Source organism: Equus caballus, chromosome 8 (assembly GCF_041296265.1).
Source record: "Equus caballus isolate H_3958 breed thoroughbred chromosome 8, TB-T2T, whole genome shotgun sequence".
NCBI classification, from domain to species: domain Eukaryota; kingdom Metazoa; phylum Chordata; class Mammalia; order Perissodactyla; family Equidae; genus Equus; species Equus caballus.
In genome coordinates this window covers 16,210,350-16,228,271 of record NC_091691.1, presented here as the reverse complement: position 1 = coordinate 16,228,271, position 17,922 = coordinate 16,210,350, and the positions used below count along the sequence as shown (strand labels likewise).

The 17,922-nt window shown below is 49.4% G+C and overlaps 1 protein-coding gene across 1 annotated transcript in view; it reads right to left on the bottom strand.

Annotated features, from left to right (window-relative positions):
- Positions 1-17,922, bottom strand: part of GCN1 (GCN1 activator of EIF2AK4) — a 58,773-nt gene that overhangs the window by 11,923 nt on the left and 28,928 nt on the right. The window contains exons 27-45 of the mRNA XM_001488848.7: positions 17,391-17,471; positions 16,905-17,048; positions 15,843-15,970; positions 15,487-15,676; positions 15,207-15,277; positions 14,434-14,599; positions 13,891-14,085; positions 12,095-12,341; positions 11,512-11,633; positions 11,048-11,162; positions 10,099-10,278; positions 6,943-7,163; positions 5,632-5,700; positions 5,292-5,430; positions 5,006-5,202; positions 4,676-4,818; positions 2,115-2,232; positions 1,786-2,001; positions 465-629 (exon numbers count right to left, since the gene is read on the bottom strand). Coding sequence (XP_001488898.3) covers positions 465-629; positions 1,786-2,001; positions 2,115-2,232; positions 4,676-4,818; positions 5,006-5,202; positions 5,292-5,430; positions 5,632-5,700; positions 6,943-7,163; positions 10,099-10,278; positions 11,048-11,162; positions 11,512-11,633; positions 12,095-12,341; positions 13,891-14,085; positions 14,434-14,599; positions 15,207-15,277; positions 15,487-15,676; positions 15,843-15,970; positions 16,905-17,048; positions 17,391-17,471 — 2,907 coding nt within the window. The remainder of the gene's footprint in view (positions 1-464; positions 630-1,785; positions 2,002-2,114; positions 2,233-4,675; positions 4,819-5,005; positions 5,203-5,291; positions 5,431-5,631; positions 5,701-6,942; positions 7,164-10,098; positions 10,279-11,047; positions 11,163-11,511; positions 11,634-12,094; positions 12,342-13,890; positions 14,086-14,433; positions 14,600-15,206; positions 15,278-15,486; positions 15,677-15,842; positions 15,971-16,904; positions 17,049-17,390; positions 17,472-17,922) is intronic.

Here is a 17,922-nt window from a genome sequence, read left to right as displayed (position 1 = left end):
AGTAGGATTCCTGGAGAGAACACATTTCCACCCACTGGGTACTTACTCTTATCTACTCCACTCCTTCTAAGAACAAGCGCACGCCCCTCCTGCTCCCTGCCACCCTCCTTTCCCTGCTAAGGATATCACACATTTTAACTGAACTGACATAGCAACGCAATAGGGATTCATGTGGAGCAACCTCAGAAGTAGTGAGAAAAAGTTCATCTCTGATTTCTAAAGGCCACTCAAGACCTCTAAACCGCTTAGTTTTCAGCCTGCAAAACTGATAGTAAAGCTGAGAGGAGGGAAATCCCAGTCCATGTGTGGCCCACCAACAGCCCACTGCCAGAATGAGGTTCACGTGTCCTGAGGGGGAAGTGAAGTGTCCCTGGTGGTGCAGCTTCTCCTGTAACCGCCTCCCAGCCCTCGGAGTCAGGTCACCTGCAGGGGCAGGGCCTGTGGGGTCCCTGAAAGGTACTCACGGCGTCCCGGCTGGTGGACTTCATGATCTCACTCAGCCCGATGCACACGCCCTGCCTCTCATCACTCTTCTGAGACCGCAGGCCTTCCTCAAGGATGGGGATGATCTCAGGTAGGATTTTCTCCCCTAACTTTCGGACGAGATCTCCCAACGTCCTCGCTGCAATCTGTCAGCAGAGATCAAGCCAGGCATCAACTCCCTGCAAAGCCCAGGGCACCCAGAGGACAACTCCAGAGTGAGGGCCCTGGCACCTCTTATACTTTATCTCAGTCATTGACTTAACTTCCCCAAATGCTCTCATCTCTGAAAAGCCCCCGCCAAGATGCTTACAAAACACTACAAAATAAAATTATGTTTGTGTCACACATACCTATACAACCTAAAGCAAGAGCTGGCACCTTACATATGAATGGGAAGTTCATCATATGCTCTCAGTCAAGGGCCAATTTCCCTGGATTGAAAACTGCAGCCTAGAAGTCACTTAACTACATGCTCTCGCCCAAGAGGAGTTGAATTTGGAACAAATGCTTTAAGGAAAAAACCCATCTCCTCTGAGGCCACATGCAAATCTTTCTTCAGAGCCAAATATGCAGTGTCCTAGCCAGGGATGGGGGCTGGGAGTGGGCCAAAGGAGACTGGCAGAAGTGATCATCAGTGCAGGCTGGGCCCCTCCTCCCAACCAATGAATGTGGCCTACCCCAGCCCAGTGCGTCAGCCATATCTCACGCCATGCTTGTGCCTGCCTGCTTTCTCACTCCAGACTCACCAGCCTTTGCTCAGCCCCTACTGTTGGCCATGTCCCTGCCCACCACAGGGCTTCTGCACATCCCACCCTTGTATCTAAAGCACTATTCCCTCTGTCTGGAATAGTCTTTCACTGACTCCTCACCTGGCTGGTGCTTACTCATCTTTCATCTTCAAGCATTAATTCTTCTGAGAAGCCTCCCCTGACCTCCCTAGCCAGGTCCAATGTCCCTGTGATAAGCATTTGCAGCGCCACGTAGCACTTGCCATAGCTGCATTTACATCTGTCTGTGTGATTATTTGATTAATATCCTTCTCCTCTACCAGACTGTAGCTCCACGAGGACAAGGAATGAGGCTGCCTTTCTTCCCCATTCTATTCCCAGGTCTTAGGCCCCTGCTTAGCACCTAGCAGATGCTTAACAAATATTTGTTGAAAGACCAAGTAAATAAACAAACGTTCCCCTGTTAAGAGAGGGGACCCTAAGCACTCTCCTGGTCTCTGCAGACCCAGCTTTCTAGCCTCTGAAAGGAGGCATCAGGGCCTGCTGGGTCAGAAGCAAGGTCCAGGAAACTTACCGTTCTCTTATCTGCACATGTGCTGGCTAGGAAACCCAGCAGGAGCCCAAAGAGAGTGGGCAGGATCTCACGCAAGGTGCGGGGAGTATTGGAGACCACAATCTTCCAGACGTGCAGGGATGCTTGCCGCACAACCAGCTGGGTGTCCGAGCGGCCCATGTACAGCCCTGCCAACACCCGGTTCCGCCGATCTACCCCCAGGGCAGTGATGATCGCCTGGAGCCAGTGGAAAGAAACAGAGAACACAGGGGGTGAAGCCTCCACAGCATGAGTGCCAGGGCACGTCCCTACCATCAGCAGAGCAAGGAAAATCAACTCAAGGCACGCACCTTGTTGGACTGGGCAGTTCCAAAGTTATCATCTTCAGAGGCAGTTTCTGTGGTCATCTTGCCAGTGACTCCTGAGATGTGGAACAGGAGATCCCCAAGGAGCTGAACAGAGCTGAACCTGGGAAGGATGCCAAGAGCAGAGTCACACAGCCACAAAGGGTAATCTCAGGGCACAACCAAGCACAGGGCAGAAAAGAGACGGGAAGGAAATGCACCCAGAATATTCATGGTGGTTAGCTTGGAATGGGAGAAAAGTTACAGGCAATGGTCATTTCTTCAGACTTTCCACATGTTTTCTTGCCAAGTTTTCTACTAATAAGCTTTAATCATGGAAAAAAATAAATTTTTTTTTTTTTAAGGAAGATTAGCCCTGAGCTAACTGCTGCCAATCCTCCTCTTTTTGCTGAGGAAGGCTAGACCTGAGCTAACATCCGTGCCCATCTTCCTCTACTTTCTATGTGGGACGCCTACCACAGCATGGCTTGCCAAGTGGTGCCACGTCCGCACCTGGGATCCGAACCGGAGAACACCGGGCCACCGAAGCAGAACGTGCGCACTTAACTGTTGCACCACTGGGCCGGCCCCAAAAGTAAATATTTTTAAAAAGCACATGTAAAGGACTGGTCCGGTGGCACAGTGGTTAAGTTTGCACGTTCTGCTTCAGCAGCCTAGGGTTGGCTGGTTTGGATCCCAGGTACGGACCTAAGCACTGCTTGTCAAGCCATGCTGAGGCAGGTGTCCCACATATAAAGTAGAGGAAGATGGGCATGGATGTTTGTTCAGGGCCCATCTTACTCAGCTAAAAGAGGAGGATTAGCAGCGGATGTTAGCTCAGGGCTAACCTTCCTCAAAAAAAAAAAAAACAAAGCACATGTGAAAATTTCTATAATATAATCTATCAAAGAACAGAAATAGAGCACAGAGGGAAGCATTAACAGGAAACCAAAAATGCTGATCATCAGAACTGGAGACATCAGAAGAGGCCTAGAAGGCTAAACTTTATTTCTCTTCAAATTAAATGAGGTTTATTGTTTTTTTTTTTTTTTTTAAAGATTTTATTTTTTCCTTTTTCTCCCCAAAGCCCCCCCGGTACATAGTTGTATATTCTTCGCTGTGCGTTCTTCTAGTTGTGGCATGTGGGACACTGCCTCAGCGTGGTTTGATGAGCAGTGCCATGTCCGTGCGCAGGATTCGAACCCACAAAACACTGGGCCGCCTGCAGCAGAGCTCGTGAACTCAACCACTCGGCCACCAGGCCAGGCCCAATTGCTGTTTTTCAAAGAATGGCACCTGAGCTAACAACTATTGCCAATCTTCCTTTTTTTTTTTTTCTGCTTTTTCTCCTCAAATCCCCCCAGTACATAGTTGTGTATCTTAGTTGTGGGTCCTTCTAGTTGTGGCATGTGAGACGCCGCCTCAAGGTGGCCTGATGAGCGGTGCCATGTCCTCGCCCAGGATCCGAACCGGCAAAACCCTCGGCCACCAAAGCGGAGTGCGCGAATTTAACCACTCGGCCACAGGGCCCGCCCCTAAATGAGGTTTACTGTTTTTAATGATCATAAAAAATAATAGTCATATTCAAACTGAAAATTTTAAAAATACAGAAAAATGTAGAGAGAGTATAAACAATCACCTAAACTCCCACCACCCAGACAACCACCCTGACACTCTGGTGACATTCTTGCACACACAGCCTCTATAGACACACACTCCCCCGCACAATGTGGGAAGTGGGCCCGTACCACATGCACTGGCCACCGCCTGCACTGCTCCATCAACAAGAGGCTGAGGAGCTTTCTGTGTCAGCTGATATAGTCCTCTTATGCTATCCTTTGTAATGGCTGAATAAAAGTTCATGGTGTGGATGTACTGACTTTTTTTTTTTTTAAGGAAGTTTAGCACTGAGCTAATATCTGCCGCCAACCCTCCTCTTTTTGCCGAGGAAGACTGGCCCTGAGCTAACATCCGTGCCCATCTTTCTCTACTTTATATCTAGAACGCCTGCCACAGCATGGCTTGCCAAGTGGTGCCATGTCCACACCTGGGATCTGAACCGGCGAACCCAGGGCCACCAAAGCGGAATGTGCAAACTTAACTGCTGCACCACTGGGCCAGCCCCATGTGCTGACTTTTTAAAATCAAACTCCAATTTTCCCAGTGATAAACACTACTGCGACAAACATCCTTCTATAGACATCTTTAGGCACTTGACCAAATATGTCCTTGGTATAAATTCCTGTAAGTAGAATTTCCAGATTAAAAAGTATATTTGTGCTTAAAACTTTACTACAAACTGAAGGACTGAACAGAGAGAAGTTTTTAAAAGAGAATCAGAATAAAGACCCTGCTACAGGAAACTGGCGAGTTAGACAATGGTTAAAAGCAAGAATCTGGGGGGGCTGGCCCCATGGCTGAGTGGTTAGGAAACTGGCGAGTTAGCAAATGGTGAAAAGCAAGAATCTGGAGAAAGTTGAGAGCGTTCTTGGCAACATTCTGCTCATTTCTCGGAGTTCCCAGAGTGCAAAGCTGGAGCCATTGGGCCTTCCCACCTGAGTTCTCACCTTATTCTCCAGAGGTCATCAAAGAGGCCTTGCTCCAGCTGGGGCAGCAGCAGGGCAATGGCCGTCTCAGCGTACATGGAGATGACCCGCTGGCCCGCACGCAGGGCGGTATCACGCACAAACTCGTTCTCATCTGCAAGAGCCTGCACACACAGAGGGTGGGTCAGCCAAAGTTGCCACCCCAGGCACCCAGACCCAAAAGAAAATGGGACTCCCTGAATAGCAGGATGAGGACTCCTGCCAGCCAACCCCAATTGGCAGGGAGCCCAGCTCTCTGGGAGAACACATGCCCTCCTTAATGCCATCCTCAGCATGGTCTTTGGTGCCTACTTTGAGGATACAGGGGATGATGGGCCCCACATAAGGAGTGAACTTGTCCCCGAAGGTGATGGGCAGGTAGTTGAACATCATGATATAGCCATCTCTGACATGGGGTGCAATGTCCACTTTGCTGGCTGTAGCCACAATTTCCGGCATCAGCTTCTCCAACTTCTCCACCCCTAAGCCAGCCATGACCTCAGCCAATCCTGTAACAAAAGGACAAAATGAACCCACTGGATCTGAGGGCCCCTAGAGGGCATTCCTGGACTGGCCCCTGGGCCTGCTCTTGCCTCACCTTGCGCAGCGCCTGAGCGATCCACAGAGCTCTGCTCATAGGTCAGCGTCTCCATCAGCCACGGCAGCAAGTCCTCGAAACACGACTCCCCCATGCCCTTCACCATGGCCCCAAGAGCCTTTGCAGACACTGTTCGCACCTGTCAGGTAATCAAAAACAAGGATGGTGAGGAAATCTGACTGAAAACTAGGTAACCACGAAGAAGCAGAGAGGGACCCCTCGGGTCTCCTTCCCTCTACCAGACAGACACAAAAGCAGCTTAAAGAGAATTCTCAGAAATCAATTTTCTGGGGACTGGGCTAAAATAACAAGCTCCTGCCCCATCTCCTCCCAGACTCACCTCAGGTACAGGGTCCAAAAGAGAGGCTTTCAGGCCAGGTGTCACGCTTGGCAGGTAAGGAGCCAAGTCCTGCAATAACACAAGAGGCGCCTCAGGCAGAAGCCCAATTCCTACTTTCTCCAGGTTCTGTTCTACTGTGGACCCTGACCTCACCATTCTGCTGACAAGGAGTGCTCAGTAGGGGTGCTCCCAAAACAGGTGGGGAAGGGCAAGTGGCGAAGAACTCCCCCCTCTGACTAGTTCCTCGAAGGCCCCGTGCAATTGCTTAGGGAAACCTAGAAGGGACCCAAGGCCCATTCTCAAGAGGTCGAGAGAGCCACCAGCTACAGTTCAATGTTCTTCCCCCGCTGGTCCTCCTCCTGAGACCAAGCCCTGCCCAGCCTCTGGAATCTAGGAAATTATTTCTGGTACTTTCCTTTCAGAATTGCATTATCATCTTCCCTTTCTTCACCTTAAATGGTTTACATCTCTTGATACAGCATTCAGCTTAGGAAACAGTTTTAAATATAGAAAAAGCCTTATGTTCACTGAAGCATTACTTAAAATAGCAAAAAAAACTTTGGACACTATATGACCGATGATAGAATTATGTAAGTTATGGTATAAAAATTTGTTGGAATATTATAAAAGTATTAAAAATCAGTTTTATAAATAACTTGTTTTAATCTGAAAATAAGTTTATGTTCAGTAACATAATTTTTAAAATATAATAAAAATCATTAACAGTAATTGTTTTAGTGTTGGAAGGCTATCAATAAAATTTTTTGTCTTTCCAATTTCCCAAATTTTCTAGGATTGACATAACTTCCCACTTTGTCTCTTGTGTCCCTAGGCTGAGCAAGCAAAGCAGAGATGTGGTAGACAATGAAATCACACATGCAAGTCCTTGGGAGCAAGTAAACAAACAAACAAACAACATAAATCTCAACTAGGCTAATTTCCTCTGAGAGGTTTCCAGAAGCAAATGCTTGTGACAAGAAAACATTGCAAGCAGTCAAAGCAGCAGCCACTTTCCCAACATTCCTGAAAGGCCAGAGGCGAGGCTGGACCTTTCCTCCCTCTCAATCGGTAAATGGGGCCCACTGGGATGGGCCTTACCTGGGGGCTGAGCTAAGAAGGACTGGAACCACTGCGCTCTGCAAGACGCCCACAGAGCCTAGATTTCCACCCTCCACCCCAAAATGGTCCGTTTCTCCCTCTAAACATAATCAGGGACCAAATGCCCACAGCCCTCCCACGTCTACTGTAGGACTCTCTGCCCTAAACCAGCATCTACTTGTCTGAGCCGGACCAGCCCCAGTGGGCTGCTACCTTCTGGTCTGTCAGGGAGTACATGTTGCCAATAATCTGGGCTGCCATCTTCCGAGTGTCGGTGGAACGGTCCTGGAAGGCTCTCTGGACGATGGGCATGATGAGGGCGAGCGACGGGGCATCAATGAAGTGGACAAACTTTGTGTCAAGCAGGGTCTGCAAGCATTTCTGGGTCTTCCTGGAGGGATCCGTCAGGGCATCTAGCAGGACTGGGGCAATGGCTGCATGTCCAAACAGGAGAGAGGCTGGTTTGTACAAGTCTATGGTGTGGCAAAGCCTCTAGATCCCCAGAACTAGAGGGGATCAGAAGAGAAGGGAGTCCAGGACATGCCTCCCTGGAGCCCCACAAGTCACCAAATGGGGAAGCCAGCCTGTCTGCAAAGAGCAATCCTGCTCCACCAAAAGAAAGCTGTGTGGAGGCGGCAGCCGTCAGTCCTCTGCACTGTAGCGCTACGATCTAGCTTCAATGGGCACTGAGCTGGGGCCAAAGTGCTGGGCCTCCACAGGAGAGCTGGTTGGGCACGATGGACCTTACTTACCCTGGAAGCAGTAACACCAAGTGGTTTTGTGAAAAAACTTTTAAGACACCAACCAAAGGCCCCTGAACCAGTGGTTGGAGGGAAGCACGCAATGCTCAGAGCAGCCAAGCCCAGGTAAAATGAGCTCTCAAATTCAGCATCATGAGCCCAGTAGAAGGAATTCCCAGAGGAATACTTGGCTTATCTCTTCCACTAGCCCAGGGAATTTAACCACTATGAAGACCCGTGCTGGTGGTCAACAAATAAAAAAACCGAATAAGCCAATTTAAAAATGGGCAGATGGGCCAGCCCCATAGCCAAGTGGTTAAGTTCATGCGCTCCGCTTCAGTGGCCCAGGGTTTCGCTGATTTGGATCCTGGGCACAAACCTAGCATCACTCATTAGGCCATGCTGAGGCGGCGTCCAACACAGCACAACCAGAACCACCTACAACTAGAATATACAACTATGTGCTGGGGGGCTTTGGGGAGAGGAAGAAGAAGGAAAAAGAACCAAGAAGTTTGGCAACAGATATTAGCTCAGGGGCCAATCATTTTAAAAAAAAAAAGAGGACAGATGATTTGAATAGACAGTTCTCCAAAGAAGATATGCAAATGGCCAATAAGTACGTGAAAAGACGTTCAACATCATTAGTCATTAGAGAAATGCAAATCAAAACCACGAGATGCCACTTCATACCCACTAGGATGGCTGTAACCAAAAAGACAGACAATAACGGGTTGGCAATTAGAACTCTCATGCATCGCTGTTCAAACGATACAGCCACTTTGGAACAAACAGTCTAGTACTTACTCAAAAAGTTAAAGTTATGACATGACCCAGCAGTCTCATTCCTAGGTATCTAACCAAGAGAACTGAAAACAGGTCTAAAAGAGTCTTGTACACAAACGTTCACAGAAGCATTCTTCTTAATAGGCAAAAAGTGGAAACAATCCAAATGTCCATCAACTGATGAACAGATAAACAAAATGTGATCTATACATACGATGGAATATTATTCAGACATAAAAAGGAATGAAGTACTGACAAATGACACAACATGGATGAACCTCAAAAACATAATGCTAATAGGGCCAGCCTGGTGGCGCAGTGGTTAACCTCATGCACTCTGCTTTGGCGGCTTGGGGTTCGCAGGTTCAGATCCTGGGTGTGAACCTAGCACCACTTATCAAACCACACTGTGGAGGCATCTCGTATAAAATAGAGGAAGACTGGCACAGATGTTAGCTCAGGGACAGTCTTCCTCAAACAAAAAGAGGAAGATTGGCAACATAGTTAGCTCAGGGCCAACCTTCCTCACACACAGACACACATAAAAACCAAAAAAATCCCATAATGCTAAGTGTAAGAAGCCAGACACAAAAGGCCACATGTACGATTCCATTTACATGAAGCGTCCAGAACAGGCAAATCCACAGAGACAGAAAATAGATTGGTGATTGTCAGGGACTAGAGGAAGGGGAGGAAATGAAGAGTGAATGCTAAGGGGTACGGGATTTCTTTCTGGGATGATGAAAGTGCCCTGGAACTAGACAGTGGTGATGCTGATGTAGTTTTGTGAATATACTAAAAAACCAAAGAATTGTACATTTTTAAAAAGTGAATTTTATATTATGCAAATTATTTCTCAGTTAAAAAAAACCTAAGCTGGATTCCCAAAATGAAGACACTTCCACTCATCTGATAGAAATGAGACTGTTCCAGGCCTTAGAATTCCCCAGGGATGTTGGACATTGTAAAAAAACAACAACAAAACCCAAGTATATCTATTCATCCCTTAAAAAAGGAAAACGGGCTGGCCCTGTGGTGTAGTGGTTAAGTTTGGTGCACTCTGCTTCAGTGGCCTAGGTTCACAGGTTCGGATCCCGGGTGTAGACCTATATCACTTGTCAGCCATGCTGTGACGGTGACCCACATATAAAGCTGAGGAAGACTGTAGCAGATGTTAGCTCAGGGCTAATCTTCCTCAGCAAAAACAAAACCAAAACAAACAAAAAATTACATCATTTTCTGCATGAAAAAAACTCTGGCTGAACTACACTGAATGGGCACTGATGCTCCACGTTGAAGCTTAAAATTTAACAAGTGATGCACTAGTCAAGGTGGCCGCTGGGCTTTGTTTCTAGAAATCAACCTCTTCCTATCACTCAAGAAAGAGTCATACTAAAGAGGACAGTTAAGGGGAACATCCTTTCCTTATCTTTCCCTTTATCACAGGTCTCCTGGAATGAGAGAGAATAGAAAGTTCCCAAAGAACCTAACACTTTGAACGATGCTGATGTGGTCCAGAGCTTGCCATTCAGTTCTGTTTTGACAGCAGGACTCAGCTTAGTGCACAGGGCTCTCTCGGACTCAAGCTGCTTCTGAGCCAGTGACTCAGTTTCCCTACCTGTGCAGTCAATGGCAACTGCTCCAGACCAGTGGGAAAACAGAGTGCTTCCAAACTACTTTCCACTAATTATTCTAGGAAAAGAGCTTTCCAGAATTTAGAAGTTATTTCAATATGAAAATATCTGTCCTCAGAGGGCAAAGATTTTTGCTGAACGGGTGTGTGTTCCCAGCACCATCAGGGATGGGAGGAGGAGCAAGGGCCAGTGCCCTTCTGGGAGAGGCGTACCCAGGATCTCCGGGTTCCTGATGACGGAGCCGATCTGCCTGAGTGCCTGCTGTCCAGCCTTTTGCACTTTGACGTGGGAGTCAGTGAGCACCTCCGTAAGCTTGGGCACGATGTTGGGCAGGCAGGATGACAGCTGCTTGGGAGCACAGTACGCCATCGCCCCAAGCAACTCCACCGATCCTGCAGACGATAGACACACGCCCAGCATGGAATCACTGAGCACAGCCTGGCAAGTAGCCTGGGCTGCCTGCCCAGGCAAGGGACAACCAGCCTGCTCCTCTGCAGACTGTGCTCAAGCAGTCCCTGGGAAGAAGGCAAAGGGGCTGGCTCCAGCAGAGTGGGCAAAATGCTCCTGAGGCCTGCTGAGCCATGAGATCCTGGGTGAGGGGCAAGGCAACATGGGGGAGAGAGGCGAGGCCAGGATGGGGAGACTTGGCTTAGTTCTGGCGGTGATCCAAGGCAAATTCACTAAATTTTTCGGACCTCAGTTTCCCCATCCACAAATGAAGAAACTGATTTAGATCAGTGATTTTTCGAACTGTAGAGCAAAGCCTGAAGGATTGAGGGGGAAGTCTAAGTGGGAGGGCCCCAGACCTTGACCCAAACCAGAAAAGCTCTGCTTGTTATCTATATTAGAATTCCAGATAAGAATATATTTTCTTAAAAAGAGGTTTAAAGGGGGAAAAAAGCCTTAAAGTCACAGAACTAGCCACAGACTAGCTTTAAAGCTCTGGGATTTCCTGACTTAGGGCTGTGGCTCCTGTCAGAGGCTTGTTCTTTGTGTGAAAGCACACAAACTACTGAAGGATTGAGCTGTCTAACGGCTCAGAGAGTCGTGGCCATATCCCTGGGCTGGGAAGCATACAGACAGGACAAGGGCTGTGGCCACCTGCATAGGAAAGTTTTCAGAAAAGGAAGCTGTGAGAGACGTGGAAGGGAGCAACCTTACCAGCTTTGGTCCTCCAGGATTCCTCCTCCAGGGCAGCCAATAAGGAGGGAAGCACCAGCTTCACCCCATGAGCACTCAGGTTGCTCATCACAGCCTTGGCACAATCATCTGCAGCCTCAAGGGAAGAGAAAAGACATTCAGGGGCTTTCTTGCCCAAGCAAGGGTTAAGGCTTGATGCCAGATCAAGAGTTCCCCCAGTGACAAACACTTACTGGGGGTCCACTGTGTCAGACCCTGTGCCCGGGCCTGCAGATACAGCTGAGAAGAGAGATCGTTTCTTACCTCAGAGAGCTTCACTACTTCACTGGGAACCAGAGGAGTCTGTCCTAGTAACCACTGCCCAAGGTATGGGCAGAAGGGGTTCCAGCCACAGGGCCTTACACCATTTGAGACTCCCTGTCGAGTCTCACCCCAGGGGCCGCCCCCAGCTGCTGACGGTTCTCACATGCAGCCTCAGGACTTACCTCACGAACGTACTGGTTCCCATCCCCGAAGCAGAGCAGCAGATGGGGCAGCACGTGAACCACATATGGCTCAAAGAGCTTCCCCAGCATGGTGCAGAGCATCTCAAAGGCAAAGAGGGCTCCTAAGGGAGGAGAAGGAGGGAGAGCTGGGAACAGAATGTCCTCTGGGGGCAGCCACAGGACAACCTCCCTGCTACCTCCTCACCCTCTGGAAACACGCAGGCAGCTATGGGACTAAAGTGGCTGCCCCATGAGGGAGCAGCAGCATCTGCCTCAGCTTGAGAAGCCCCAGAGCAGGGATGGAGCTGAGTAGAAAGGAGGAGAGAACAGGGGATCATCCATCACTTCTTGGCACTAACAGCTAAAAAGGCAAAATCTCTCAGCTAAGGGTATTGCTGACTTCGAAAGTCCAGGCAACATCAGCAAGGACTGGATGGAATGGCTCACACACAGGTGCCCCCTCTACAGCACACATACACAAACACCAGCCCTTCGGTGGGGAAGGAAAGAAAAGATTCCTTTCTCTGGCAGCTGTGGGGACCAATTTCCCACACTGGGCAGCACCAAGCTCAGAGACACTTACCCTCTCGCCGGCGGAAGTTCTTCTTATCCTGGATGGCATCGGTCAGTGCTGCCATCATCTCCTGCTGCTTCAGTGAGAGAATGCCCAGGCCTTTCACCAGGCCTGCCAGCCCATATGCAGCCCCTTTACGCTCTGCGTATTTGTCAGACTCCAGCAGCTGTTGCATCAGCCTCTGGATCATCCCTCCTGCGTCTTCCTTGATGGCTGGCACAAGGGGCGGCAAGCAGCTGGCCACGGATTCCTGGACCTGTGGGAGGAACCCGTCTTGTCACTGTGGCACCTCAACCATAGCCGGTTCCTGGTGTTTGACACAGTCCTCCACAGTACCTCACCACTAGATGTCCCCAAACCTCACCACAGCCCCTGCCTATCAGACAACTATACAGGGCATTGGAGAGGCAAAAAGTGTCACACATTCATAAATGACACGAGCTCCATCAGATTGAATACTCCATCTGTTAATGACGAGAGCATCAGCCATTCTGGTGCTATTTCTGGTCTAAATGGGGAACCCAGGCCTGGGTGGGTGGGAGAAAAGTCCAGGAAGACTAAACCCCTTCACAGAGAAAGATCCAGAGGGAAGCAGGCTACTGTGTTTCCTTAAAAAAGGCCCAACTCTTTCAGTTTTCAAACTTGTCCAAGTCACAGGGAAATGCAGCTGGCCTTACAGGGCCAGGCCCAAATTGAGTGGCACCAAAAGACCCTGTCAATCTTGCCTCCAGCTACAGCTCATTAAGCCCAACTTGACAGTAGAAAAGTATCATGCTGCCAGGGTCCCAGGCAGGACCCTTAGCAGGTTGGGTGTTCTGAGAACTTATTTCACCATAATTTTGTGAACCTGCATGTGATGAGAACACTCTGGGTGGTCCAAACTGCAAGTCACAGATAATTCATTCAAAAAAGATTAAATTAAAAAACAAAATTCCGGGGTCGGCCCCGAGGCCGAGCGGTTAAGTTTGTGCGCTCCGCTTTGGCAGCCCAGGGTTTCTCCAGTTCGAATCCCGGGTGCAGACATGGCACCACTCCTCAGGCCACGCTAAGGCAGCATCCCACATGCCACAACTAGAAGGACCCGCAACTAAAAACACACAACTATGTACCAGGGACTTTGGGAGAAAAAGGAAAAAAAAAATCTTAAAAAACAAAATTCCTGAGGCCGGCCCAGTGGCGCAGCGGTTAAATGCACATGTTATACTTTGGCGGCCTGGGGTCCACTGGTTCGGATCCTGGGTGCAGATATGGCACCGCTCATCAAGCCATGCTGTGGCAGGTGTCCCACATATAAAGTAGAGGAAGATGGGCACAGATGTTAGCTGAGGGCCAGTCTTCCTCAGCAAAAAGAGGAAGATTGGTAGATGTTAGCTCAGGGCTGATCATCCTCAAAAACAAAACAAAACAAAAAACAAAATCCCTGCACTGTGGCTTGGAGGCTGCATTAAAAGGCCCCTGAAACATATAACAAACACACAGAGAGGGTCAGAGAATGCTCAATACAGAGAGAGCCTGGTTTTTTTTAATTTTTGTATCCTTAGTGCCAAATATATACTAAGTGCAAAAGAACGATGAATGATATTAGTAAATGAGTAGAAAAAATGAAAATATTCAGGAGGTTGTTTAGAACAAAGCAACAAGAAAATTCCCTCTCCAGGGGTATTCTTGACTATAAACCAGGCTGTCCCCTGAGAAAGGGGTCAACTCCTCACAGGTAACTGGGCCTTCTGGACCCTGACAGCTAACTCAGCCCCAGCATCCCACTGCCTATCTGCAGTCAGGGCCCCAGGACAGGTGACAGGTACCTGCTGGGAGGGGGTGGAGAGGGCAGCGATGAGCTTGGCAACAATGGGCTTCACTTTAGGGTCACTCTTGTCCAGGTGCTTAGCCAGAGAGCCCATCAGGACCACCACGCTCTGCCGCACGGCATCGTAGCTGGCGTCGTTGGGCGCGTTCTTTAAGAACTCCTCGAACACTGGCAGCAGCGAGTTGACGTTCTCCTGGAAAGCCAAGTGCACCCAGAGCCTCACATCAACCTCATAGGCTCCATCTGGCAATGACAGTCTCTGCCCCAAGGACCAAGCCCAAGTCTGGCTCTGGGACAGGCATCCTGACAAGCCAGCCAACAATGCCAGCAGGTTTCCCAGTTTTCTGACAGGACTGCAACAGACTTATAAGAATTTAACACCCTCTTGGGGTCTTTTTGGCTCAGAAGAACTACAAATGGAATTTTCACGGGGGCCAGTGCCCTGCCAGAATTTTTGGCCCTCCTTGCGTCACCACTGCTCAGCCTGCCTCTCGCTTGGCCCGGTCTTCTCCCCACCCATCAGCTGGCTGAAATCTTTTACCTTCCCATGGATGTTGAGCGTCGCGAGGGCTGCATCTAACATGCATTTCCGGACATCAGGGTTTCGGTCGTTGAGGGCATCAGGGACAAAAAACTGAAAGAGTGGCTTCACCTGAGAGCTATCCAAACACTGGGAAAGCTTGTTCAGGGCCAAAGCCAGGCCACACCTGGGAAGGAAGTGGGGGCATGTCAGCGGGGGAGGGCCACGTCTGCTGGTGGGGTCTCTCTTGGTGTGTCACAAGGAGAGGGAGCTGGCCAGCTGCAAACACCCCTTTGGAGGGTAGAGCACAGCATGAAGTCTGTAACAGCCCACTTGTCAAATAGAGACCTGCCATCTGCCTGGAGTTTACCTCCTACAGGGTGACCTTGGGCAGGAGACCACCTCTGCCTCCATTTCCCCATGTGTAAGTGCAATGTCTACCCCCCTACTGCCAGGGCGGGCTGCAGGAGGAGGAGAGGTAAAGGAACTAGACGTGAAGGCACAGGAAATGGATATATTCTACAATGAGAAAGTGCTGTTATTCTTTTCGGCTATAGAGCAGTAAGAAGATCCCCGGGGCCGCTGAGGAAACAGAGGCCTGGAGGCCCAAGCTCACACGGCTAGCACAGGAGGAACCAGCACTTGAACTCAGGTCTCTCTGACTCAGAGGGAGGTCTTGCCCTTTCCCTCTACTGGTCCATTATTCCATGCTGTCTCCTCAGAGCACCTAGGCAAGCCAACCTGCTACATCTCAGAAAGCTCTGAGTGGAACAAGATTATAACAGCTGTTATACCTGGCTTCCCACTGATCTGGAGGAGATTCTGAGATAACTCGTCCCAAAGCATCCAGCACTGGGGGCGGCCGCTGCAACAAAACAGGTTGATAAATGTACTACAGTGTTCTCTCCAGCCAAGCCGGGCAAGCCAGCAACCTGGGTGTGAGGCGGGAGATCAGTCACAGCCACCCTGAGCCAGTGACCTCCAAGACTCCTGTCTGGAACAGGCCGGAGGCTGAGTAGAGTCCAATGCACCCTTACACCACCCAGACCACATCAGAGTGCACAGGATACTCACGTAGAGCTTCTCCTGGTAAATCTCCATGAGCCTGCCCATCACCTCTGCCGCCTGTCGCTGGTAACGTGCCACTGCTTGGGAGAGGGCTTCAGCCCCAGCCTGCCTCACAGCTGCCTCGTGATAGATCACATCGTCGATCAGCAAGGAGCAGAGGTCTGGCTGCAGATCTAGGCCCATCGTCGACCAGAGCCTGTAACAGACCAAAGGCAGGGGCTGGTCACACAGGGATCTCCAGCGCCCATGCCACCAAACCCGACCACCCAGCCCTTCTCTCACTGTAGGCTGAGCACATTGGGTCCAGTTATTTCATAAGGGGAAAAACAACAGAGCAGGAAAAACAACCTTTTGGCTCTTACCTCTCAGCCAGCTTCCGGATCTCCTCCTCTTTGTCGAACTTGACCACCCAGAGCCTCCGCAGAAGGTTCAGACCATTCTTCTCATCGGTGTCAGGTGCTGGCAATACCATGTGGAGTTCCATCAGCCCCTGACAGGGGGTGGGATCGGACCGTGTGAGGCATGACCTTTCAGAAGAGTCCCTGACCTGCCTCCCTGCCTCCCTCCAGGGCTGCACTGTCCAAGATGTAGCCACCAGCCACACATGGGTCTTCAAAGTTAAATCAACTAAAATTAACTCTAAGTTCCTCAGTCACACTAGCCACATTTCAATTGCTCAATAGCCACACGCTGGCTTAGTGGCTACCGCATTGGACAATACAGATATAAAATATTTCCATCACTGCAGAAAATTCCATTGGTCAGAGCTGGTCTAGGGAATGCTATGAGTCAGCTCAACTCACTAGCTGCTTAATCTCTTCAAATAGTTTTTCTTTTGTGAAATGATGGTGTGTGGTGGTAGAATATTTTTCAATGTAAAATTTAAAGATGCAACTCTAAGCAAGACAGATAAAACCCCAGAAGAAGGGCATTTCCTCTAAAAAAAATTTACCACATTGCCATCATTTTTCAGATTTTACCAAAGACCAGTGAAAGCTCTGTAACAGATCAACAGCAGGAGGCTGCAGAGTGGCATTCGGGAATCATCATCTCATACTCTAAGGGGATCCTTTAGTTTTTAGTCGAAAAGCACCAAGAAAAGGCAAGTACAAGCTAGTAGGTTAAAGAAATGAACTACTCCTATGAGTTATGTTTCTCTATAGAAGTATCAAGACCCACATTCCATTTTAGAAACTAGGTGACATCTTTAGAAGTGAAGAAAAAAATACGATACATCATGACAACTGCTTCATTTTCGGATTCCCAGAATGACCCTTTTTGCCTCCAGGACACACTAGTGCAGATGTAAGGCATCTCCCATCAGAATTGATGGGACATTTGAGAGAATGTCCCTCGTGCAGCTCAAACACTTGCACAAGTGACAAGGGACACTGCAGTGGCCCCAAGAGGGAGTGGGCACGTACCCGAAGCACAGTGTCCCGCACACTGGCACACGGGGACTGCAAGGCAGAGAGCAGCACGTCCACCTCCTCCTGCTCTGCGAAGGCACAGCCATCCTCGCCACTGCTGCTGGCACACAGGGTGGTCAGGGTGTCTGAAGCCAGAACCTAAGGAGAACATCGATCCACTGGGTGCAGTTCAGCAAATTATCTACTTGTATGGGGCCAGGTGATGTGCTGAACGGCCCAGAGAGGGATCTGAACTGAGAACATCCATCTCACAGCCCTATTAGGGCTGAGACCCCAGCTCCAGGCCAACGCCAGTGATAGTAACCAAACAAAGCCCCTCACTAGCCGAGAACAGTCAGGCTGGCTCTCAAAAGCAGCCCTTCTGCCCAGATCCAAAACTGGGGGCCAAGAGAGAGAACTAGGACTCAACCTCAAGTGCCAGGACCTGAAGTTGAGGTTATCAACTAAGTCACAGCAACAGCCAACTGAAAACCAGATTACCTGTAGGCGGGGAGAGCCTGTCCCAATCACCCAAGTCAGAAGGCGCAGCATGGCCACACGAGGCAGCAGCTCCGGGCCATTCTAGGAGAGAAGAGCAGATAGTCAGGGTGAGGCTCTGGGGAAGGTCTGTAACCAAGTTTGGCGGCACAGGAAGAAGCATCCTCTCACACACTGGGCAACAGTCAGGGTCATATGGACGAGTCCACTGTAGAAAGACCATCAGTTTTACAACTAAATCCACAGGAGCCAACCCCAGTCAACCATAATCCTCAGGGACTCAAAATAAATAAACCCTGAAACTCCCTTGAAATTCACAGAACAAGAAATACAGATGGCCCCTAAACACACAACGAGACACTTATTTAACCTTACAAGTAAGTAAACAAACACAAAATGAGATACCATCCTTTCACCCATCGTTGGCAAGATTTCTATTATCTGAGGTTGTGTTCAGTTTGGAGAAAAGGGAACTCTTAGTGAGGGTATAGCTCAGAACATGCCACATAACCTAGCAACTCCACACCCAAGAATC